At 34.8% G+C, this 27,014-nt stretch overlaps 1 protein-coding gene across 7 annotated transcripts in view; it reads right to left on the bottom strand.

The window, feature by feature from the left end:
• ANKRD17 (ankyrin repeat domain 17) overlaps positions 1 to 27,014 on the bottom strand; it is a 156,415-nt gene that overhangs the window by 52,142 nt on the left and 77,259 nt on the right. For 2 of the 7 annotated variants that reach the window (XM_084890475.1, XM_084890477.1), the window contains exons 8-18: positions 23,804 to 24,041; positions 21,988 to 22,179; positions 21,501 to 21,610; positions 17,948 to 18,035; positions 16,700 to 16,827; positions 16,336 to 16,479; positions 15,837 to 15,939; positions 13,694 to 14,440; positions 9,459 to 9,613; positions 1,724 to 1,835; positions 1,435 to 1,580 (exon numbers count right to left, since the gene is read on the bottom strand). In XM_084890475.1, coding sequence (XP_084746601.1) covers positions 1,435 to 1,580; positions 1,724 to 1,835; positions 9,459 to 9,613; positions 13,694 to 14,440; positions 15,837 to 15,939; positions 16,336 to 16,479; positions 16,700 to 16,827; positions 17,948 to 18,035; positions 21,501 to 21,610; positions 21,988 to 22,179; positions 23,804 to 24,041 — 2,163 coding nt within the window. The remainder of the gene's footprint in view (positions 1 to 1,434; positions 1,581 to 1,723; positions 1,836 to 9,458; positions 9,614 to 13,693; positions 14,441 to 15,836; positions 15,940 to 16,335; positions 16,480 to 16,699; positions 16,828 to 17,947; positions 18,036 to 21,500; positions 21,611 to 21,987; positions 22,180 to 23,803; positions 24,042 to 27,014) is intronic. The other 5 variants (XM_084890476.1, XM_084890478.1, XM_084890479.1 and 2 more) reach the window with 3 other exon arrangements.

The following is a 27,014-nucleotide window of genomic DNA, read 5'->3' as shown; positions in this document are numbered from 1 at the left end:
ATTGACTGGCTGACTCCTGTAAGCCCCCCACTGAGGATGGATTCTGAAACCTGGGCATCTTAATTTCTTTGTGTGTTCTGGTCAATGTATAACAAAAAAAAAAACCTTTTTAATATTTTGCACAAACTCAGTCTAAAATGATAGCAAGAAGTCTTAGAAACCGAAAAGAACCTTTGCAAGTAAAACCCACTTTGGAATCTGTTGAAACGGCATTATATTCATGAAATTTGGATCTCATGTGTTGTTGTACAATGCTATTTTGGAAATAGTATTTCTGTGCTATTCTACCAAATAGTGGTTAAAAAAAAAAAAAAAAAAAAAAAAAAAAAAAGCATGTAAATGTCTTTAAAATCTCACCACCTAGATTCTGCAAATAATATTCTACTATACTTACTTTTCATATTTCTTCATTTTGTTTTTTGCATTTCATCTTAAAGTAAATTGCAGACATTTGCCATTTTTCTTACATACATCAGCATGTGTATCATTATCTAGACTTTTATGTACTTGTTTTCAGGTTTTTTGGGCAAAATTTTACGTAAATTATTTTTAGGTGAAACAATAAATACTCAAATCTTAAGTGTACTTTCAGTGAATACTGACATTCATAAACATAATGTAATTTAAATTCCTGTTATTTACTCATCCCCTTTCCCAGTCAACCCCACTGACAGATTAATCTATTTTAGATCTTCATATACATGAAATCAGTATTTGAGAGTCATTTGTGTGTACTGTGTAACATTCCATTAAATGAATATGTGATAAGCTATCTACTATCCCAATGATAAACAACTTTGCCATTTCTAGTTTTTGGGATTTTGAATAAAGTTGCTTAAAGTGGTTGTACCACTTACACTCTCATCGACAATGAGTGAGTTCTGGTTGCCCCACACTCTTGGCAACATTTGGTATTATCAATCTTGATTTTAGCCATTCTAGTGGCTGTATGGTTGCATCTTAATTTGCATTCTCAAATAGCCAAAAATATTTAGCATTTAAATGCTTATTGGCCACTTATAAATCTCTTGGCCATTATGTCACTTAATGTACCAAAGAAGTCTTACAACAGGCACTAATATTTTCATCTTCCTTTTACAAATAAGACAGAGAAATAAAGGATTGTTTAAGATCATAACTCCTATCCTTGCTCTTACTATTAAACTATATCATAAAATACTAATGGCAAAATAACAAATAAATGATAATAAACAGACTGGCAAATATATAGACTCAAATATATGAAGATATAATATAAAACTTTTCCCAGTAGTTCAAGATCAGATTTAGGAATAGTGGAGTCACTTAGAGAAGGTATGCTTCAGGCTCATGATAAATCCAAATGTCAATCGATTGTTACAATACAATCATAAAAGTTAAGGCATAAATTTACTAAATATATATAGAGAAAAAGTTCACTGGAGAAATTGTTACCTCCTGCCTTCCCCCAGAACAAGCCAAAGATAGTGGTGTGTCCTTGGTTCTTTCTGACTGGGCTTCAATGTCTGCACCATTGTCCAGCAATATTTCCACAACACCAACATGACCAGCTGTAGCAGCCAAGATGAGTGGAGTAAAACCTGGAGGAAAAATAATGATCTCACTACATACTAAGCAAAGGAACAATACTATTTTCCATCAAAATAGACCTAGAAGTAGTAGTATTTCTTCACAGAACACAAATATTCCAGAAGAAAGCAGTATTAACAAAAGTTGGCCATACCTTTCTTGTCTCGGTGCTCAATACTAGCTCCTCTCTCTAGCAATGTTTGTACCAGTTCCTCATGACCACCAGCACAGGCAAGTGTTAGTGCTGTGTCATGATTACTTTCGGTCTGTAAAAAATTAATTTTATGATTAGCTCAGTATATAATTTTAAAATGTTAACATCAATTCCATAATCTATACATGTACCAAATACACACAAATAGATATATGTATCACTCTACTATAGCAAGCATTGGATAGTAAGTTGTCTTTTTTCCATTAGTGATCAACCTGTGACTTTTTTTAAAAGGCTTCAAATATTTGAACTTCATGGGCAATTCTTGAAGCAAACATGAAGAAAAGCGCATGATTTTCAACAATATGCTGTTTTCAGCTCCACAAGTAAAAGAAATACTGTGGACTCACTTTTGATTCCGGCCATTAATGGTAGTTACGTGACAGTAATCCCTAAAGACAGAAATTATTTACTCAATTTGTTGCCTCGAGTTTCCAGGCTGCAGTGCAGAAAGAGGGTATTCAAACATAGCCTGGCAATCTCCCTGCGTTGAGAAGACAGAGTTTGTAGAGGTTAAGGTGACTAGAACTTCCTGGGGCAGAGTCCTGGAGAGGAAATTGCTACAGAGAATGAAAATTACAGAGATCTGTAGAGGGTTTCTCTGGAGTCTTCAGCTGAGTTTTGATCAGCACATTTGAATGAAGTCAGGGAAAGACCACCAGAAGGTATCATCAGGCTGAACAACACCCAGAGCTTACACAGGGTCAGGAATAGTTGGTTCCGACCAGCCAGAGTTGAAAGACTTCAAAACACAAAGGATATTAAGTAAAATCTTCAGCAGTAAGGTTATATTAACTGTTCTGAATCCAGTTAAAACAGTTGAAATCAAGCCTTGTACTGCAAAAAATTTTTTCCACAGAACTTTATCGCATTAGAGAACAAAGCCCCCAAATACCTAAAGGACTAAAAAAAATACAAAATAAAGAGTATTTGGAAAGAAAAACTATAATAATTGAGACAGGACACTATTTATACACAGTTGATCTCTGAGTTCTGCTAATGATAGTAACCAATAATGGATTAGCCAGTTGTCATCTCTACCATACTTGAAATGTTTATTTAGCGAACTAACAAAGTCCTCATATTTTTAGTACTCTAATTTGTGTGATATAAAAAAGGTTAACTACTAGCAACATGTACAGTGTAAATGAGGAACTAAATTTTAAATTTTATCTAATTTAATATAAACTTTAAAACTGATATTTGATTTGGTTATTAGAAAGCTTTTTAGTATATGCCTGGAGCAATGTGAGTATATGAATTTACTTTTTCAGCTTAATCAAATCTATGCAATCTACTTAATCAAACTAAAGTACAAATCAAGTATTTCCAATGAAGTCCAAGTTGAGATATTTTCTAAATAGGGTGACAAAACACCCTGACTAGTTTAGGACTCACTTATTTGATCACTTTAAGCTGTATGTAACATTCGCACAAAATTTGGAAGATTTTAGTATGAAATAAAAATGTAAAATAGCCGGGACCGGTTTGGCTCAATGGATAGAGCGTCGGCTTGGGGACTGAAGGGTCCCGGGTTCGATTCCGGTCAAGGGCATGTACCTTGGTTGCGGGCATATCCCTAGTAGGGGGTGTGCAAGAGGCAGCTGCTGATCGATGACTCTCTCTCATCGATGTTTCTAACTCTCTATCTCTCTCCCTTCCTCTCTGTCAAAAATCAATAAAATATATTAAAAAAAAAAAAATGTAAAATAACAATTTGTTATATTGATTACATATTTAAATAACAATGTTATAAATATATAAAGTTAAAATATATTCTTAAAATTCATTCCACCTATTTGCTTTTTTAAATGTGGCTCTTAGGAAACTTTAAATTACATATATGTCTTACATTATTTTTCTATTATATAGCGCTGTTCTAACACATCTTACACATGTACCCCTATTATAGCACTTAATGCCAATCTTACTCATACTAACATTAGTTATGTGTCTATCACCCTCAAAAGACTATTGATAACTAGAAAGTGATAAACATGTCTTATTTATGTCTGTAGTTTCCATCTATAATTGTTGCTTTGTTAGGGGGAAAAAATAAGTTAAATGAATGGCAACAGGGGTCACACATTCGAATTACTAATGAAATAAAGGATTATAAAGGGTGGGGCAAAAGTAGGTTTACAGTTGTTCATGTGAAAAATAATACATTAGTAAATGTTAACATAAAAATAAACTCTGCATTCCAGATACTCACAACTGTAGACCTACTTTTTTTCCATACAAACAACTGTACCTACTTTTGCCCCACTCTGTATATATGAAATACACTATATTTAATGTATTTGTGTATTTATATACAATTTATTATATTTATGTGATAAATATTAAAAGGAAAGGCATGTTCCCCCAGAAGGTCAATAGCTCTAAAAATCAAATTCCATTACAAAAAAAAAAAAAAAAGAATAACGAGATAAAAGACAAAACTGATAGATTCAAGAAATAAGAAAAGCCTACTAGTCAGTGATGAAGAGGGAGACCGCAAAAGCTGCTCTGCAGAAGAGGCTGGCAGAGAGCAGAACTACTGACTGCAGAGATCAGGGATGGCCACAAGGGAGAGATGCACCAACTACAACAACGGAGAAGGACATGAATACTTAAATGAGTGACAACTCTGATTGTGAAAGTATTTGATCTTCATTTCAGGTTTATAAGAAGAAATTATTGTCTGATTTCAGAGAAAAGGAGACAAAGACTCAGAGTAACAACTTTCCGATGGTCACACAAAATCCTGCTTTTCTATTACATCATAGCTAAAACACAACTAAGGTGAATGTAACATAAGCCCATCTGTCTTATGTACTCTCAATGAGTAGAAGACTCAATTTTATAAAGTTTATGAGGTTCTTAAAAATCTTCTTAGGGTTAAAGATTAAAGAGTAATTTAAGAAATTGGTATCAATCTTAAAAATAGAGAATGAAGAGACAAAATCTGAAAAAGGTAAGCATGAAAATTTTAGGGGATTACCAATAATATACTGGTTTTTTAAATCACATTATATTGCCGAGACCGGTTTGGCTCAATGGATAGAGCGTCGGCTTGGGGACTGAAGGGTCCCAGGTTCGATTCCGGTCAAGGGCATGTACCTTGGTTGCGGGCATATCTCCAGTAGGGGGTGTGCAAGAGGCAGCTGATCGATGACTCTCTCTCATCAATGTTTCTAACTCTCTATCTCTCTCCCTTCCTCTCTGTACAAAATCAATAAAAATATTTTTTTAAAAAAATCACATTATAAAATATAATTTCAACTGATATTTATTAACTACCTTTTATATCAAAGTACTCTGCTAAGTACTCTAGGGTTGACCCTGATCATTAGGAACTTACTGATTACTATATAGGGCAAATGTAGTGGCTCATACTATGAGAGAAATATTGAACAATGTATTTTGAGATTTGAAGAAATTGTATATTTAAACCTGAAAAGGAGGGTTGGTCAAATTCCTTGGGGAACTTAAGAGTGGGTAATGCACTGTATAACATTTGTGGCAATCTTTTAAAGATAAGAATGAAAGAAGTTTATTTTTGTTAATCCTCACTTGAGGATCTATTTTTCCCATTGATTTTTAGACAGTGGAATGGAGGGAGGGAAAGGGAAAGGAAGGAGAAAGAGAGAAAAAGAAAAACAGAGGCATCAATTGGTTACTTCCCACATGTGTGCTAACCCCAGGGCCAGGGATCAAACCTATAACCTAGGTTTGTAGCCTTGACCAAGAACTGAACCTGCAGATTGATGCTATAACCACTGAGAAAAAACAATCATGGCAAAATAATCTTTTTTTTTTTTTTTTTTTTAAAGAACAGTCTAGAGAAAGGGGAAGGGAGAAAGATAAACATTGATTGGAGAGGATATCCATTGGCTGCCTCCTGCACGCCCTGTACCAGGAATAGAGCCTGCAATCCCAGTATGTGCCCTTGACTGGTATATGAGAGGACACCCAACCAACTGAGCCATACCAGCCAGGGCAAGAATGAAATAATTTTTGAAATAAGGTTTCTACTCCCCTCCTCCCCCCCAAATAGAGACCTAACCCCAGCTCAAATTGATAAGGATGCTGTCAAAAGTTATAGTAAAACAGCCCAAGTAATTCTTACAAACTATCATTTATGAATATTTCCTAAAATAATTTTTAATGTGGTATCAATCTTGTTCTGAAAATATTCACACCCGATTCAATAAACCATTATATGCGAGTTGAAAAGCCCGTGGTAAACACTTGCACACCTGAGGTTATTTTTAGTTATAAAAGATAAGATTTGAGGAACCTTATAAAAAATGTAAACTCCTCTCTAAAGCATTCAACAATGTTCGGAAATTAAGCATAATTTCTGCTAATTCTTGTTAAAAAGTATTAGTTCCTGAGCATCTGAATCAATTCAAGGAGTTTAAGGTATGACCATTTTAAGAATCATTATCATTTTAAAAAGGAGGCATACTAGTATACTGAGGCTGTGAAAAAAATTCACATTTCTCTTGTTCTTTCTTAAATTAAGATTTGATATAAATATGCAGTATGGCAAAAAAAAAAAAAAAAAAAAAAAAAAAAAAAAAAAAACATGCAGAAAAGATGTAAAAATGAAGGACACATGATTTTTTGCCATTTAGGTGGGTGGGCTAATTTTCTAGAATCTAATTTACCAGTTAAAACAGATAGCATAGGCAATATTTTAAAATCACAGATTCTAGAGCCTGAATGCAGGGGTTGTTTGAAAGCTGGCTTTACCAAAAACTAGCTGTTGGGTAAGGTAGTTATTATCTCTTAAGTCTCACTTTTCTCATATGTAAAATGTTAATAACAGTATCTACTTCATGGGACTGTTATGAACATTAGATTAAAAGTTATAAAGTGAAAAATGTATATGTCAAGGCTTACTGAATAAACAAATGCTCGAATTATTAGAAAATATTTCATCTTTCAAAATAGGAAGGAAGTTTATCATATCACTTATCTATTATGGCACAGTACTTGCACACATAAACCAAAATATCCAGTAAGTAAAATCTTAAGGAATTTTCATTTTAGAATCTAGAAAAAAATTCAGACGAATTTAGTATAAAGGAATCTTTATTTTTATCACTTAACATACCTGCTTGGTATCATAAAAACTAGTCGATTAAACAGAAAGTTAACATTAAAATTAACAAAAAAAAAAATGGTGAACAATTATTACTGAATATTCATTTTAATTTGTTTCCCAAAGAAGAAACTTCCTGTCTAATTAAGCAATTATGGTAAACTCCATGAAAAGTAGTATTAACTCATGCTAGGCTACTGGAAAAATCTCCATGTAGAGACCAGGTAAAGAAGGAGCCGATTCTTAAGGAACCATAATTAAATCTTTTTATATAAGAATGTCTACAACATTTAAAATATAAATTAGATTTTAAAAAGTTAACTAATACTATTTTTAGAAGTATCTATGTGTCTAACTTCTCAGAGATTAATTTATAATAAAGTGATGGTTAGGTGGTATAGTCAGGTAAAATTTCACTGTCACTATAGTAATTTCAAATTCAATAAAATCATGATCATATATGGAGGACCTTTTCCTGTGGCTGTTTTATTGAAAATAATTTTAAAAAATAAATCCTTTTACTTTTGCTTTTGGATTAATTCTTGATTCCACAAAAACTAGAATATACTTCTGATTAAAACTTAACAGCCTCTGCCCGGATAGTGTGGTGCAGGTTTGACTTCTTGTCAGAGCATATGCCAGGATTGCAGGCTTGATCCCTGGTGAGGCAGCAGATAGATGTATCTCTCTCATCGATGTTTCTAATTCTCTGTCTCTCTCCCCTCCTATCTCTCTAAAAATCAATAAAAACGTATTTTAAAAAACATAACCTCAAGAGTAGAAGAAATTGGAGGAAAATTATACAAATTCAATACCAAGTTCAATCCAATTCTACAAGAATATCAATATTAAAAGTAAGCCATTATAGTTAAAGTAAATGTCTCATATTTTTAAAAGAAGGCTGTATTGTATGTTATGTAAGAAGGTTGCCTTTGAAGTCAAACTGACCTAAGTATTGACCCCCAGCCCCGTTACTTAGCTAAATTAAATGATTGTAAGCAAAATGAATAATCTCTAAGCCTCAGTTTCTTCATCAGGGAAATGAGTATTTAAGAGCAGCTACCTCCCTTCGGCCATCAACCTGTGAACCAGGAGGTCATGGTTTGATTCCCAGAAAGGGCATATGTCTGGGTTGGGGACTAGATCCCCAGTTTAGGGTGTGCAGGAGGCAGCCAATCAATGATTCTCTCTCATCACTGATGTTTCTCTCTCTCTCTCTCTCCCTCTCTCTCTCTCTCTCTCTCTCTCTCTCTCTCTCTCAAATCAATATATATATATATATATATATATATATATATATATATATATATTTATATCATAATAGTTCTTTATTTTTTAAAAATCTTTATTGTTGCAAGTATTACGTATGTCCTCTTTTTCCCCTATTGATCTCTTCCAGTCTGCCCCTGCCCCCAACAAGCTATATTTTAAATAGGTTAAGAGGGCATGTTCTTAATGGTCCAATAATATACATACATCCTGAAATTCAAGTTTAATAAAAACTGATCATTTATATAACAAGGTTTTATGTATAACTCCACCTCCAATATACATCCTATCAAAATATAAAACTAAGTGAACAGTAAACATTTCTCAGTCCTAAAGTAGGCCATATACTCTTACCTTGTTCTACTGTTTTCTAAGCTAGATCTCTTAGCATTTCTTTAGAATAAAACTCAGCTATCCTCTCCTCTCTAACCTCATTTTGCTTTGAGATTCCATAGTAAACTATCTTTATTTAAGAACTGGGTTTGTTTGTTCATTCGTTTTTTACTTAACAGTGTTTCACACACACACACACACACACACACACACACACACACACAGACTCACTACATGTAAGTCAGCAAGATCACAATTTTCAAAGATGATATAAATGGAACAATTTTTTTTTTTTACTATTTTATTTTTTAATTTCTCACCCCACACTATTTATGCCCTCTATGTCTTCTTCCACTTCCACTTACCCTCTGCCCCTGCCAGCACCACCCTCAATCTTTTCTTTTACATGCAATCCATTATGAATTTTAAAGCATATCTTTTCATTTAAGAACAGAAAAAAATATACACAAATCTTACGTTATTTCTTTTTATATCCTTTGTAAACTAAAGTGTTTTAAAAAGGATTATTTGATGACCTTAGAAATTAGACCATCAAATAATTATTAATAATCCATATTTGATGTTTTTAATTTTTTAAAAAAATTTTCTATCTTTTTAAAACATTTATTTTATTGCTTTTTTACAGAGAAGAAGGGAGAGGAATAGAGAGTTAGAAACATTGATGAGAGAGAAACATCGATCAGCTGCCTCCTGCACACCTCCTACCAAGGATGTTCCCGCAACCAAGGTACATGCCCTTGACCAGAATCGAACCTGGGAACTTTCAGTCCAGAGGCCGAAGCTCTGTCCACTGAGCCAAACTGATTAGGGCTGTTTTTATTTTTATTTTTTAATGTAAATTATAATTTATTTTAAATTGTGGCTCAAGTCTCTGCCCAGAGACAAAGCATTCTAAGATTATTTAAATCACTGATTAATGTGTCTAATGAAGATATAGTTCCATCATTTGAAGCTTACCTGTGCATCAATATCAATGGCAGGGTAGATAGGAAGCATGCCTGAAGGAGAGACGATGGGACTTGGAGTTGGAGTTGGAGTCGAAGGTTGGGAAATGGAAGTAGAAGAACTGTGGGTAGGAGTGTTTGACATTGAAGATGCTCTTCCACTGACTGCTGTTGAACAAAATAACTGCACTTAATAAGGATAAAACATTGTTAGGTAAGAGTAAGAAATAATTATTGGAAAATATTTATAGACTTCTTAAAAAAACAGAATGTCTATTGGTAGACTGCCACAGCACTAGTAACTCATTATCCTGGTTATTTCTGACTTTGGAAAACAGTCCAAAATTATAATATATACTGAGAGTAACCCATTTTCTAATTAATCATCTGAAAAACAAATTCCTCTCTTATGGTATGTAATCATAAAACCTTAATTCAAAATAACCCTGAAAACAAAAATATTTTTACGAATGTAAATTAAATATAAATGCAAATGGATTAAGTTGTCCATTGTACCTTCCTAGTCAGAAAAGGAATAAAAGGTAAAATAGTCATGTTCAGAAGGAGAAGAATGTGATTTTTTTTTTTAACCTGACAATTCCACACCTTATATTCTATAACTAATATAAGTAATATCATTGGGAGAACCTTGCTATCCAATAATTTAAAAATGCTTCCAACTATTTAACTGCAGAAAGGGGGATAATTATATTCTGAATTGCAGTCCTTACTATGACAGCATAGTCAAATATAAGAATTTGATCCTCTCACAGAAATACAGTTTCTCACTTGTAGAAGTATTCTGAGGGGATAAAATGTCCACCAATCAATCCAGCAATCACACTGACATATAAGGACAAAAATTAAAAAGATTAGGGTAGAAATAAATGTATGCACGCACACAAACATTCTTCAGATAACAAGATTACTGTTAGTTCTCCTAAGTATAATTTCACACGATATTTTCACAAAAAGATGCAAACTGAGAGGAGCTAATTTAAGTCAGTACTTGATGTAAGAGAACTCCAAAGGTGGTGGCAGTTAGGGGTATTTTATTCCTGCATTGACTCACTTCTGGAGTTGATATGTGAACACCAATCCTTTTTTCCCCTATTAAAAATGCTGTAGCACTAAAGTTTGAGCATTAATCTTTGAATGATCAACAGTAGTGTAGATGTATATTACCAACTTAGTTATCAACTACATCAGACAGAAAACAATCATGATACACACTGGACCTGAAACCAGGCAAAAGAGGTTATAATCCCACCAAAAACAAAACTAAAATCAATCTTATAACAATTATAAACATGATTGTCAATTAAGAAATCTGTTTTACAAAAAATCCTTAGTTCAGGCACAAACATGTACTATACATTATAGTAACACACATTCTAAAATCACACATTTTTTTAAGTCCACTTAAAAGCCAAAGGAAAAACAAAGAAGGGAACAGAACAAAACAAATCAAATCAAAACACAAAACACTGTTTTGAAGCCTTATGGAATCAGATCAATAGAAAAGGGCTTATTCTAATATACTTAATTGATCATCTAATGATCTTGATATTAATATTCCACATTGATAGCTTGTACATTTACTTTTTAAAAATCAAGGTAATTTAAATGTACATGTTCTATTTATAAATTTCAAAAATATATAATTTATGGCTCTCTACATTTCAATTGAAATAAGTTCCTTAAAGAACATACTTAAATTAGTTTTCTTAATTTTGGTCAAATTATTCTTATTACCTCATCTAAGAGGAGATAGGCAAAAAAATTCCCTCATTTCATTTCCTTATTTAAAACTAAATAACTGCCTGTCACTCATCCATTCTCTATAATTAAAAGTAATAATTAGTATAAATATTTAGGTATGTTAAGAAACTCTGGTACAGATCTTTACATGTGGGACTTTACATTTGGGATTAGATTTTAGAAAGGGAGACCATAATTTTAGAAAATTTTTAATATCAGGTAAGAAAAGAGGGAACCTGAGAGCATAGCAAAGGTAAGGTACTAAGACTAGTTAAACAGAGAACGGATTTTGCTTTGGCAAATATGTAGGGCAGGGAAGACAGAATTTGGCCACCCAAGTACTAGAGAAAAAGATACTGAACCTTTTAAGAGCAGTCTAATAAATGGGACATAAGGGAAAAAGAACAGAGTTTTATGCTGAATGAAGGACTACTGAGCCTAATGAAATTGTAAGATTTTAAGAAACCCCAAGAAACACAAAATAGTCATTAGTCAACTGAAAGAACAAGTACTACCACAAAACTTTAAAGAAAGATTGCAGAAATGATTGCAGGAGTTTACATGCATGTGCACACGCATGATGACAGAATAGGTTTCACGTAGGTAGCTGGGCTTTTAAACCTGTTCTTCCTTTTGCCATTTCTTCTATCACTATGCAAATAAGCATAACAAAAAGTAAAGTATTTTCATAATATGACAAGTATTTGTCATATATCCTGAAAAGTTATGTGCTTACATTTTTTTTTATATTCAAAAATCTGGAACACATAGGCAGAATCTAATGTTTTTGAAAAAAAAAAAAAAATCAACAGAAAAACTACATTACAAACCTCAAATAATTCTAATCAGCACAAACACCATACAACTAGCTGACAAATCACTGTTGACAACTATGCCCAAGAACATCAGGTAAATTCTGATAGCACATAAAAAATATTAAATATTCTTTGATATAGAATGTCCATTCTTCATTTAATTGGAAATGTAACACTTAGCTCTATACATTCATTGTTAGATCAACTGACATAACAGAATACCACTATGATCTAAATTAATAACTAAGGAAGTAATTATCAAATTTGGAATTTGAGGCTACTGCGCTCCAATTTTCATAAGATACCTAATTCCTTTAAATTGTATTCCCAATTATTATAACCAGCTAATATTGATTAGTAGTAATTTTCAAATCTATAGAAAAATTAAATTCTTATCAAGAGAATCTTTACAATTCTTAATGATTAATACCACCCCCCCCCCCCCAAGATAATTATTGTACCCTATAAGACTAGCAGAGACTTTCATTCTGTATATTACCTTTGAGGTGATATTAAAAGGGAAACTTTAGACAGATTTTAAGTTTACAAAATCTGTCTCATTAGCTGGTTTCTTAGTTTCTGGATGCTAGCTAACAATTTATTCTTTTAAAAAGTGAACATTAAATTACATAGAATTTCACCATAATATGTAATGCTACTAAATATAATTTCAAAATTAGAAAAATTCATTCTTTTAAAGTACAAAGAGTAAAAATAGGGGAAAAAACTATTTAACTCTTTGTTTTCCCCTTTTCCTTCTTCTTCTTCTTCAAATATTTTTTCATTAGCTTTTTTTTTTAATGAAGAAAATGATCTGTCTCAGTATAACATGCTTATGGTTTATAATCCTGTAAAATTTCATTGCACTAGTTTGTCAAAGAATTTATAAAAAAGTAGGTACCAAAAACGGAAACCATTAAAACAACCTTCTAAAATATTTCTTTCCAACGAAACTAAAATAAAATAAAATTTCTCTAACTACACATTTTCTTTTTTTTTCTTCTTCTCTGATTACACATATAAAGAGATTTATGATACTGTGAGGGAACCCGACCATACCTTCCCATAATACAATTAGAAAGAGACTACACATTAACATTCACAGGGGATAAAATCACTGACAAACCAGTATAATCAAACCCTATTTGGTTTGTACGTTATTATTGTTGTAAAGGTGTTTTAATTTTCTTTTTTTTAAATATCCATCAGGTTTGAAGTCTGATCCATTAGGATATTAAGTATTTCTGTTTACAAATAACCTTCCTGATATCCTACTAAGTTTTGCACTTCAACTTCTATTAATTTCCCAGTTTATTGGTGTGAATACAGAAGCAAAAAAATATAAAATTCAATTTTAGTATTCTGAACTTAAAGAGAAAAAACAAAAACAAAAACCAGAGATCAAACTTCAACCCCACTCCTGAAAAACCTAGATTCCCATCCTACTCAGCTAAGCCAGAGTTTCAGTCACTTGTATTGAACGAACTAATCTTTAATTTGACCTGTATCCATTTGAAAACTTCTGAGATTGAACTAATATTTCTAACAATATACATGGGTCAAAAGTCCAAAAATAGTTCTCAAGTTGGGCAATGGCAAAAAATTGTGGCACATTCTTACTCGCCTTAAGCAAATCATATTTTGATACCTGCTCATAACAATATAAACCCACCTGCCATGATGTCATCCAGCGTGTCATTGAGGGTCTGAGCAGGGCTGGCTACCATTAACCCTTGCTGTGTTTCTGTCAGAATTCCTTGCCCCAGCCCTGCCAACTGTGCTTGGCCCAGTACTGGCTGTCCAACTATTACTCCTTGCAGTTCGGTAAGATTTGCGATGGACCCTGGAGGCAATGGACCTGCCGCCAGAGGCAAAGCTTGAGGCATGGCCAGAGGCTGGATTGGTGCAAAACCCATCTGAGCAGCAGTCTGCTGGGGATCATCTTGAAGCAAAACAGGATCCACTTGCTGTAATCGTGCATAGTCTCCTTCAGAAAGCTGTTCTCCAAGAGGAGTTAGTAATTCCAGATGTTGGCAAGATTGTTGTTGCTGCTGCTGAAGTTGAATTCTTTGAGCTTTAACCTCTAGATACTGCTTTTTTAGCTGCTGCTGAGTTTTCAGTTGTAACTCTCGTTCTACTTTCTGTAGTTCCTCCAAAATCTTTTGTTTCTTCTGAATTTGTTCCTCCCTTGTTTTGTTCAGCTCCTCGATCTTCTCCTTGGTAAGTTGATCAGCATGAGCCAGTTCCAAGGACTGCAGCTGTGCATTCTTTTCTATGGCTTCTTTTATCCTCTGTTCCAGTTCTGTTAACTTTCCCTGAGCCTCTTCTACAATGCTCTCTGGAGACTGATTGGTGATGTAACCCTGTACATCCTGGCTGTTTGCTGGCAAATGGCTGCTGGACTTTTGTTTAGAAGCAGCTGTGTAAAAAAGAAACCCCCTCAGAAGTGCACATGAATGGCATCCTCATTACAGAGTTACTGTTGGGAGGTTTAGTGCCAACAGTTATGCACCAAGTTATCATAGCCATAGAAGGTGAAAATGCACTGTGTTAAGGAGTTAAAAACAAATTCACCTTCTTTATCATAAACATAAAATGTATGTATTTTATGTGCTAGAGTCATCTTTGGAAAATTAATTTCAGAATTTTTAAAATATCACATGGCTAAAATTAGACAATAAAGGAATGCAGGTTTATGATATCTAAGGGGTGTAATTAAAATAAAATATAAGGATAAGTGTAATCTGGTCATAATGATGTAAAAATTTATCAGAAGAATAAAAAAATAATGCTAAACTATTAAGATGTAGGGAAAATTTAGACCTCTAAGTCAAGGTTTTTCCACATTTAATAGTTGTGCCTTACACACACACATACACACAAAGAGTACCCAAACCACTGAGAGGTGCCAGGAAATTAAAATCCAACTAAAGTATGTCTTTGTTGGGGCCTACCATCTTCAAGACTGATAAAATCAAGACATAAATTCACATATTCCCACAGCTACCTGGCCAGTAGAGAATTGGGATTCAGTTTCTCTGGAAGAAAAGATGTTGGACTACACCATCCACTGTATCTTCTGATAGCCAGATGAAAAAACAGACCTGGCTACAGGTACAGCAATCAGTATTGGTAATAGTGATTGGAAAGAGCTGGTGAAAATACTTAGGATTCTTGTTGGCAAAATAATATAGATAACCAAAAATTAAAACCACATTGGTTCTTCAGATAAAACTCTTTAAAAAGAAAAACTGATTAAAACTAGTAGCTGTAAGGTTTTGGGACATAACTTATGAACATGCATGGTGTAACATCCACAAGTCAAATATGGACCTCCAGAATTCTAGGGAAACAACAAGCATATCTGAAGTAACTTTGAGTTATTGGTTGAGAAAAGATATTCCAGATATGAAATATATAGCAGTTATTATAAAATAACTTTTAATCTAATTTTTCAATTTCATGCTTCAATCACTACAGAAATTTAATTTTACAAAAAACATTAATCAACTAATAACCAGCCTAACATTTTGACATGGATAGAAATGACCAGTTATTAGAGGAAATCATGGATAATTAGAATTGCATCAAAGATGAACATCTGAATCCCTCTTCCCAATACTTGTAATTCTAGCACAAGTGAATGCTATTAATTAATCTTCTCTCGCAATAAGCTTTTTTCATTGGTAAAATTTTTTTTAATTATGCCAATAAAGTGCAATTTTGTGCAAAAATAATTTTAAATGGCTAGGCTTTTGCAATCTTATCATTTTTACCTCAACAACATGTTGAGAGTCTTTAGAAGTATAACTGACCTTTATTCCTGATGGGAAGTGTAGTGGCAACATTGGCAGGTGGTTTATCAGGCTCCTGAGGGGGGACAACCATGGGCAGTGCTTGAACTGGTACACGAGGAGCCTAAGACAAAGGAAAGTAATTATGTTTCTGCTTTTCCTATACACTTCACTAAGTGAACAATAAGTTACAAAGACTACTTCAAAATATTTTTTCAAAATATTTTTAATATGGCTTTATTCTCAGACAATAACATATTTACTTAAAATATGTTGATACCCAATTATTTTTCATGACATTTATGAATTTTAAATTCAAATGGTTATTCTGGCTACAAGAGAGAAAAAGTCCTATCAACCTAGAATCTGCATATTATACCAGATATTCATTAGCCACTTCAAGTACATCTACAAAGAGAACTACCTATCAAAACAAAAAATAATCTAGTTTAAACTGAAACTCTAAGCAATAGGGGAATAAAGACTATATAATATAAAATGCTTTCGTTTTCGGTCTTACCCTATTCAAATCGTGGGATGGGGGCGTTAACTGAGTGACATCTGGTGGAGGGGTTGAAAGCAAGTTATTAGGATAGTCCAAAAGATAGCAAACAACACTTGTATGGCCACCTTTTGCTGCTTCTATCAACATAGTCGAGCCATCCTAAAAGAGTGAATATGGAAGGGAAAAGAAACATTTATTTAAAAACAAGTTAATTTACAGATCTAATTAAGGAAGATAAAGCCAAAGTCCCACCTACAATAAAATCATAGATTTAGTAAATGAATACACTAAGAATGCCATTATAAATGCAACCTGTAGATATTTTCTAGTATTCAAGAATAAAAAACTCAGTGCTACTTGAAACATATGAGTTACATACTTTTAAACGATGAGTAGGATCTGCCCCATGAGCCAAAAGTAGTTCAACCACAGCCAGATGACCCCCTGCACAAGCCAGGGACAATACAGTATGGTCATTATTAGCTGTAGTTCTATTCACATTTGCTCCTGAAACAGATAAGGGACAGAAAATCATATTATTAGAGTGTGGTTTCTTATATTATGGTAAATTTCAAAATCATAAAGAGAACAGTATAATAAAGCCCCATATAGCCAAGACCCAGCATCAATGATTATAAATGGCCAATTTCATTTCATATATACGTCATTTCTCCTCTGCCATCTTGAATATTCCAAAATAAATCCCAGACAAACGTGATATGATTTCACCTCTAAACACTTCAGTATGTGCCAGAAGATAATAAAAGAACATACTACTAACATAATCAGTTTTTAAAAATTAAAAAATGAAATTTTATTTACATTTTAAGTTATTCAGTAGAAAAGGGGATAAAAAACCAAGGGCTAGATAAGTGTGTAGAGAATGAACATGGTATAAAAGGTAATAATAAATTTTTCCAATGGGAATATCTGAGAATTAAAACAAGTATTCATCTTGGATTTGGAGCATTGTGCTAAGCAATGTGGAAAATGGAAATAAAATATCGATACCAGGAAAAAGCTGAAGTCGGATTAATTACAATTAAGCAAAGAAGAGAGAGTATACTGAATATGTAAATAGTTCTGTTTTTGAAAAAACTATGGTATAGACATCCATCACAAGTATGTAAGTGTTCAAATAATTTAATCACAAGATATTTCTGATTTTTTGTCTTTATGTATAAACAATTACAAACTGTGCATTTCTTTAGTATATTTTGGTAAACTGTCTTTTTGTGTAAAGCCTTTCTATATACACTCTTTCTCTCTCTCTCTCTTTTTTTTTTACCAAGTTAATCAGTGGCATAAATTTAAAAATCCAGATTTCAAGATATATTATTACATGAACAGAACAGACTTTACTAGTAAGTTATCTAAACCCTTAAAGTTTTACATAGAGAAATTTTAAATTTTTATAAAAGTGTTTCTTGACAAAGGTAATACTCAGCATGATCATTCATAGTTTGGACCTGTCCTATGTATTGCAGGATGTTTATCAAACAGCCATTCACATAATCTCAGCATACCAAAAAAATGTCCTTTATCCCTCAATCTTTAAATACCTGAGTGCAGGGATAGACACCTTTGATTAAAAAACAAAACAAAAACTATTTTTACACAAACCTACCTTTACTAATTAAGAACTGAACAGTACAAACATGACCGGCTCTTGCAGCTTTCATTAAAGGAGTTCTTCCACCTTCAGATTCATGCTCCTATTTAAAAAAACACATAATTGATATTTAATTGCTAGTGAACAATTATTCTTTCTCATGATACTTCTGAATCTAAATATATTTAACATCATTCTTTGAAGGAAATTAAGGAATACATATTTCAATTTAATAAATCTAAATTTAGAAACAAGTCCTATGGAAATAATTTAAGAACTAGAGATATATTCAAGTGATTGTGATGTCCTCGTTTAAATCCATCTGGGTAATTTTTCCTTCTTTCTCCACAAAAAGAATTGTGAAACCTGAACAGTGAATGGCACTCTAGCATAGCTCTCTAGAAACGATCATTATTAGCATTAATCTCATCCACTCCAAGTGATTTTTGTTTCATAAGTTTTTATCCTATCTGTATGAACTTCTGTTAAGTACATCTCTCTCTGGTTTTCCATTATCTCTACTTTACCTTATACAAAAACAAAAGGCTAGAGAACTTAACTCTAAAATCATCTTTCCTATATAATAAACCGGTAATATGCAAATTGATCGTCACTCTAAGATACAAGATGGCCACCCCCATGTGGACACAAGATGGCTGCCACAAGATGGCTGCCACAAGATGGCTGCCACAAGATGGCTGCCACAAGATGGCTGCCACAAGATGGCTGCCACAAGATGGCTGCCACAAGATGGCTGCCACAAGATGGCTGCCACAAGATGGCTGCCACAAGATGGCTGGCAGGGGAGGGCAGTTAGCAGGGACCAGTCCTGCAAGGGAGGGCAGTTAGGGGTAACCAGGCTGACAGAGGAGGGCATCTGGGGCAACCAGCCCTTTAGTGGAAGACAGTTTTGTGTTTTTTTGTGGGGGGAGACACCAGGCCAGCAGGGGAGGGTAGTTGGGGAAGGACCAGGCTAGCAGGGGAGGGTAGATGGGGGGAACAAGGGCTATAGGGGAGGCCAGTTGGGGGGATCAGGCCTGCAGGGGAGGGCAGTTGGAAGAGACCAGGCTGGCAGGGGAGGGCAGTTAAGGGTGACATAGGGGAGAGCATTTGCAGAGGAGTAGGCTGGCAAGGGAGGGCAGTTAGGGGCAAAGGAGGGCAATTAGGGGGACCTAGCAAAGCAGGGGAGGACAATTGTGCACAACCAGGCCTACAGGGAAGGACAGTTAAGGGTGACCAGGCCTGCAAGGGAGGGCAGTTGGGGGGACGGGACGGGACCAGGTCGGCAGGGGAGGGCAGTTAGGCATCGATCAGGGTGAAGGAGAGTGGTTAGGGGGTGATCAGGCTGGCAGGCAGAAGCAGTTAGGGGCAATCAAGCAGGCAGGTGAGCAGTTGGGAGCTAACAATCCTGGATTGTGAGAGGTATATCCAACTGCCCGTTTAGGCCCAATCCCAGTGTACGAATTTCATGTACTGGGACTCTAGTTGATTGTAAGATATTACTAGAGATTTCTAGATTTCAAAAGAATGGAGACTCTATTGCATCCTTGTGATTGCTGTGTAATTGAGACTGCTACAGGAAATGTTTTCAGATCTTAGAATATACAAGTTTGAGAAAAATACCTTTGATAACGTATTTTTTTTAATTTTTAAATACGATTTTAAAAATCCTGCCGACCTGGTCCCTCAGAGAGAGGAAGGGAGAGGGTGAGAAATACCAATGATGACAATATAAAGTATATTATATATGTACTAGAGGCCCAGTGCACAACATTCGTGCACTGGGGGGAGGGGAGGGGGAATCCCTCATTCCGGCCTGCATCCTTTTGCAGTCTGGTACCCCTCAGGGGATGTCCGATTGCCAGTTTGGGCCTGCTCCTGATGGCAGTCAGACATCCCCCGAGGGGTCCTTAGAACTGTCAAGGAGGCAGGAGACTGCAGCTGCGCTTGCCAACCGTTGAGCCCAGCTTCTGGCTGAGTGGCACTCCCCCTGTGGGAGTGCACTGACCACTAGGAGGCAGCTACTGTGTTGAACATCTGCCCCCTGGTGGTCAGTGTACATCATGGTGATAGGGTGTTTCACCATTCAGTTTATTTGCCTATTACCTTTTTATTATATAGGATTTTTAAGACTCACATCTGTTGAACAACTTTTGGGTTTTCTCTTAAGCCATATTTTAGGTTATTCCAATTGCAATGGACTAAGCAATATTACACTGCTGCATGTTTCACAGCCCTGTGTTAAATATTAAAAATATAGTTCCTAACTGAAGAAGCTCAAAGTCTAATAAGAAAGTAAAATACACACTACTAATTTAAATATATGTGTTACAAGTGTTCTAAGAGTTCTACCAACACATGCAGAGCTGAAAGAGAAAACAATAATAATCTAATTTAACTCCCTCCTTTCAAGGAGAAGTTAAATCAAGGTTTGCAAAACTAATTATGGAGGAACCCATTTCAGCCTGTACGAGAATTTGTGATGAACTAAGAAATTCTTCAGGGAAACTCATTTATTTGTTAATATCAATCCCAAGAACATATGAGAGCATTCATTTTAATTGAAACCAAAACCACCTTTTCATGCATCACTTCTAGCCTCTCATAGGCTAAATTGAAGACTAGTTACTTTCACCATGCACATCTGCTTTACGCTTCTCTACCTCCAAAGCTATACCCATCCTATACTATTTCTTCCAACTAGAATGTCTCTTTTGTCACATTGCCATATCTTTCTTAATTTACCCAGCCCCAAATATAATCTCAGATGACATCTTTAGCTCTTCCGACCTTGTTTACTCTCTGTAATTTCCCTATTACATCTCTTTATGATCTTAATTATGAACTCAATATTTAATCCTTCTTAAAAAAACAAATATATATAATTTATTGATTTCAGAGAGGAAGGAAAAGGGAGAGATAGAAACATCAATGAGAAAGAAACATTGATAGGCTACCTCCTGTATGTGCCCTACTGTGAATCGAGTGTATCCCAGGCATGTGCCCTTGACTGGAATCGAACCTGGGGCGGTTCAGTGACACATGCTAGTGCTCTATCCGCTGAGCCAAACCCGCTATGGCTTTCATCCTTCTTAATAATTAAAAATTATTTGAGAAAAAATATTGTTTATTAGATATACATCTTTTAAGTTTCTTTTATTTAATTATGCTTTGAGTAGTGTAAGAACAATTAATTTTCCTAAGTTCAGTGAATTACCTCTAAACCATATTTGCTTTTTAAAACCAAATCAGAAACGCTTCTAGAAATAGCTAAATATCTAAGAGAACATAATTTTGTACTAATATATCGAACACATGGTTTTCCCTTTTTTGTGTGTGTGGGAAATGAGGGGTAGTAGATCATATAGTCCTGCTAACAAGGAAAATACTAATAGACACCAAACGGTGTAGAAAGAAAAAAACGTATCTAAATGAGATAATTATGGTAAAAAAGCTAACATAAAATCAGAAGTAAAGAAATACCTTTTGTCTATATTCTCCATAAAATTTTAAATTAATTTTTTGTATTAGTTTTAAATATTAGGATTTAAAATGTAACATAGCTTACCAGATCTGCTCCTGCCTGAAGCAACACATCTGCTACATCAGTATGACCATTTTCACAGGCATAGGTTAGTGCTGTATCCCCTGTTGCTGTTGTTGCATGCACATTAGCTCCTGTAACAGTATTATACATTGCACAGACTTAATAAAACAATCACAAGATATAAATGAGGACACAGAAATTTCTTCTGGATAAGCCATATTGCCTCTAATTAGACAAAGTATCTTTATTCATTTCTAGAAAACAGAGAATATTGTCAGCATCTTTACAAGCAAAACGAAAAAAAAAAAAAAATCACTGCTTGAAATTTAAGTTGCAGATACCTTAAACAGCAGTAAGGTAATATTTATTCAGAATACTCACAAAAATTATCACATCATTTTTCACACACATATTAGTGTACCATAAGATCATAAAAATTATTTGCATTATAACATTTTTACTTAAATAAATCACGTAAAAAACTCCTCCCAAATGCAAAAATGCCTACCTGCTGCTAATAAGTATTTAACCAACTCCAAATGACCCTCTTGAGCAGCTTCCATTAAGGGGGTAGAACACCCTAGTTCTATATCAGCTCCTGCCTTAATTAGAAAATCTGCCACTTCCAGAAAGCCTCCACAGCAAGCCAGAGTCAAGGCAGTTTCTTGAGTTTCTTCTGTCTGTGCATTGATATTTGCTCCTAAAGAAAGTCATTAACTTATTATAGAGATAAGCAAAACATATTTCCTAATGAACTATACTTCAGAAGTGAAGTAAATATACGTTACTTTACTAAATAATAAAGTGCCTCTCCCTTACTCTGAGAAGCAGTTAAAAATAAACTATCAAAAACCATATCCACTAGTGGATATTTGTTGGTGGATATTTGTTGTACATAGCTGAAGCAAGCTTTATTCAGCCAGAAGGTACAAATCAGGTGCAATATTGAAAGCATTATACATATTATTAGCTCCATTTTACACCTAAGAAAACTGAGGTTAATTAACTTGTCCAAAGTCGCAACATTATCATTAACATTATCACTATAACCACATCACTACAGCTAACACTTAACAGGAACTATATGATATATATATATATATTTCCCCCCCTCAAAAAAACTCTGAAGATGACAAAATTAAGATACAGGTTAAATAACAAAATTGACAGCAATGGAGTTGTGATTCAAACCTAAAAAGTCTGCTCAAACCATATTTTTAAATTTCTAGTCAATATTACCTCTCAATAAAAAGATTTTAATATAATGTGCCATTCCTCTTAAATTTGTCCAAACAAAAACTTTACTATTAAAATGAATATAAAAATTAGACTAAAAGTATGGATAGAGATGGGAGATTACTCTAAACCAGTGGTTCTCAACTTTTTAATGCCGCAACCCTTTAACTGTATTACAGTTCCTCGTTATGGTAACCCCCAACCATAAAATTATTTTCGTTGCTACTTCATAACTGTAATTTTGCTACTGTTAATGAATCGTAATGTAAATATCTGTGCGGCCCACAGGTTGAGAACCGCTAGCTGGGCGCCTAAGACCATCGGAAAACACAAATATTTACATTACGATTCATAACATTAGAGTCTAAACTTAAGGTATCTTAATACAATAAAGTAACTTTTATTTTTCCGAAGAGAACTCCATGTGTATTGGGCTCTTCGACACCTTTGTATATGCACATTCTAGCATTTTTATCAAGTTAATTTTTATGACAGGATTTCTCATACTGTTTCATGAAACAATAGATATATGAAATATTAACAGATATCCTACCCCAAGAGAAATTTTCTTACATTAAGCTTGAAATTTTCTTTCATTAGTGGACCCCCACCTCCACTTCTCTATTGTGGGTTTTGATTTTTTTATTTTTTTTAATCACCTGAGGACATGTTTTTATTGATTTTAGAGAAGGAGAGAAACATCCATGTGTAGGAGAAATACTGATTAGCTGTCTCCTATAGAGGGATTGAACCTGCAAACTGGGTATGTGCCCTGACCAGGAAGTGAACCTGAGACCTTTTGGTGTATAGGACACTGCTCCAAACAAATGAGCCACAATGACCAGAACCAGTTCTCTGTTTTTAAAAACACAGCACCTGATGAGTCTGAAAGTGTATATTTAAAAAATCTATTTGATTTTGTTGAGCATAGTATAAAAGCCATTTTCAAAGCAAATATTTTATCATTTGTTTTTGTGACAATCCTCATTTCAAATCGATTAGAAAGATGAAATACTGAATTTAATTTTATAAAATTATAATTTACATTTTACACATTTATGCTTTAGGGTCTTAACTGGAATGGTTACCTTGGCCTAGCAGTAATGCCACCATTTCTTCATGTCCTTCACGAGCTGCTTCCATCAATGGTGTATAACCTTCATCATTGACCTCTTCCAAGCTAGCTCCTCTTTCAATAAGTAAGGCCGCAAGTTCCACATGCCCACCACATGCAGCCAATGTCAATGGTGACTCAAATGAATCTGCAGGCATGTTCACTTGGGCACCACTGTCAAGAAGTAACCTAGCAACTTCAACATGGCCATCCTAATTACAATGCAATTAAAAAATTAAATCAGTACCATTAAAGAAACTTTAAAAATATGAACATTTCTCTTTATTATACAAATGAAACTTACCGATCTCCATTCAAATAAAAATTAATATATACTTAACAGTTGAGTAAGCAAGTATTATTAAGACCTATCTATATTTCTTCAATATAGAGTTGAAAACAGAAATTGAGGATATAAAATATGCAGGAAAATGATGCATTCAACCAAAGTTTATTAACCATTAGGGGGAAAAAACCAGTAAGCATATGAAACAAGAGTCTACTATAAGATAACATCAACACTGCATGGTATAAACTTGAATGCTAAAAGGATAAAGAATAGAAAGCGAAAGTTTGATTTTTTTGTAGAAACCTTAAGAACAAGCAATCTTTAGGTAAAGAAAAATGCAATACTGTTAGGAGTGGGAGAATTGTGCATGTGTTAGGGGAAAGGAAACACAATATGCATTTGGTACTTCCTTTGTTGTTCAACATTCAAATGCCAAAAAAAAATTAAGAAGAAGAAAAAAAAGAAGTGCTCTCTGATTATCTTCTATCCCCTTTACCATAGGTTTCCTAACTATTAGCAACTCCAAGGTTCCTCTTTCCATTATTTTTGTTTCCTTTGATATACTTTTACCTTCTGTGTATTACCTGAGGCATTTCATCTTTTTTTTTTTTAACGTCATACTCATTTTTGCCTCTGTGTTTGCCATATGATACCACTTTAATGTCTTATTACTAAGGTTACTTTGGTGTTCCTCCAGCTCAGAATTTTCTCCCTCCATAGTCAAGTCCTACATTGCTTGACCCCTGCTAATATCTTTCACCTACTTATAACACTTCCAGTGCCTACTGGTTAGATCAATAGAACAGTCCATTTTAATTTCTTAATCTATTTTGGGTTGTTTCTCTAGTGGGAGTGGCACATGTTTAAAATTCCTTATCATGAGGATATTATTGATTTTTTACACATATTATCTTATTTAATCTTCATAACACCCCAGAGAAAGGTATTATTTCTCATCATAGAAAATAAGGAACTCATAAGCTTTGGAGAAGAGAAACCAAGATGGCAGCCTAGGTAAGCACCTAAGCTGCCGCCTCGCACAACTATTTCAAAACAACTAAAAGACAGAACAGACATAATCCAAAACCACAGGAAAGCTGGCAGAGTGAGAAATCTACAGCCAGAAAGAAAGAGAAAGGCTCATAGATCAGGGGAGCTGCAAAGTGCTGAGGTAGGGAGACGCTGGTGCACAGAGAGGAAGGGCGGCCGAGTGCCTGGCTGGCGGAAGGGGAAAGGAAGCCCCAGACTGCACTGAACCCCAGCCCCGGGCCCAGGCTCACACAGGTGGAATCTGGACTGTAGAGAAAGGCACCTGGAGATTCAGAGACTGGGAGACGGGGGAGCGGGAGCCGCAGCGGGCAGGGTCTAGTAGCGCGGGAGTGAGTGTGCGCAGAGAGGTCTGACCGCGGAAGTTGCTGCTGCCTCTCCATAGCAGGAGGAGTCAGAAGCTCCAGACTACAGAGACCCAACCCAATTCCAGGAGAGCCTCTGGGGCACCCACGCTCTTGCACAGGGAATCTATAGACAGTCAGGTGGACACTCAGGGGAGCCGCAGAAGGCAGAGGTCTGAGGCACGTGCACAAGAGCAGGGCTGACGGGAAGCCAAGACTGTCAGCTCAGCCCTGAGAGTCTGCCCGATCCAAACTGAGCACAGAGGCTTTTGCAATTTTGCAAGTCTGATCCTATAAGACTGTCTCCAATACAGAAGGTATCCCGGAGTAGACACAGCTGATACTCACATCCAATAGGCCTGGAGGTCAATTCCTCCCAGTGATACCAACAACAATCAAGACTTAACTACAACAAGGCTGTACATGCAATACGCAATACACAAAGGGGAGCACCAAGAGTGTCTACCTCAGGTAATTGGGGAGGCTGACCCATTAGGCCATATAGGACACCAAACACACAAAGTGATCCTACCAACTCTGGGAAGCAGCAAAAATGCAGAGACAAGGAAACAGATCTCAAACGAAAGAGATGGAGGAGAACAAAAGACTGGATATAGAGTTCAAAACCACAGTTATAAAGTTTTTCAAAAGCTTTGGAGAAAACTTTTGTTGTTTAAAAGAATAATTCACTAAAGCAAACACTGGCATGGCAATAAAAACTACAACAGCAAAAACACACACAAAGATAACTCAAGTCTTAAATGGCTACCTAATATTTTTAAATTAGTAATTAAAAGTTAACAACCTTTTAATAATCATTCTCTGAAGGGAAGTTGAGAACAGAAACTTCAAATTAATTTGAAGCCTTTATCTATCTTGGGCATTTTTTTCTCACCAATCTGTCACTTTGATCTATTTCTGTGCCACAAATCATAGACTGAGATATAGAAGTTTAAGAGTACTATTATTACCCATCCCCACTAAAACAGTTCTTACAAAAGGAACTCAGGTCCCAGAAAAACCATAACAGAGAGGGGAAAATGTAACACAAATATTAGTCTAATTTCAAATTTCTAATAAATAAAATTACTGGTTTCATGAACACGTTATGCTTAGTAATATGTGTATACTCTGAATTATATTCTCCTCTTTAATATCTTTGATCAATCTTCTTAAAAGTCACTTTTAACTTGTATGCATATATGCATAACCATGGACACAGACAATAGTGTGGTGAAGGCTTAGGGTGAGGGTGGGCTAGAAGGGATCAATGGGGGGGCGCGGAGGGACATATATAAAACTTTCATCAATAAAGATTTAAAAGCAAAATAAAAGATAAATAAATAAATGCAATAACTAAAAAAAAAAAAAAAAGTCACTTTTTGTAATGCTGTGAAGCTTCAGAAAGCACTTTTAATAGAAGTCAATGTTGTATACCTGGCTCTGAAAACTACTGATAATTCAAGACAGCTGAGGTTCTGTTCCATAATAAGTCTATAATTAAC

Source organism: Pipistrellus hanaki, assembly GCF_964339955.1.
Source record: "Pipistrellus hanaki genome assembly, chromosome: 1".
Classification (NCBI taxonomy): domain Eukaryota; kingdom Metazoa; phylum Chordata; class Mammalia; order Chiroptera; family Vespertilionidae; genus Pipistrellus; species Pipistrellus hanaki.
Note: the sequence above shows the minus strand (reverse complement) of the source record. Positions and strands in the feature narration are given on the sequence as shown.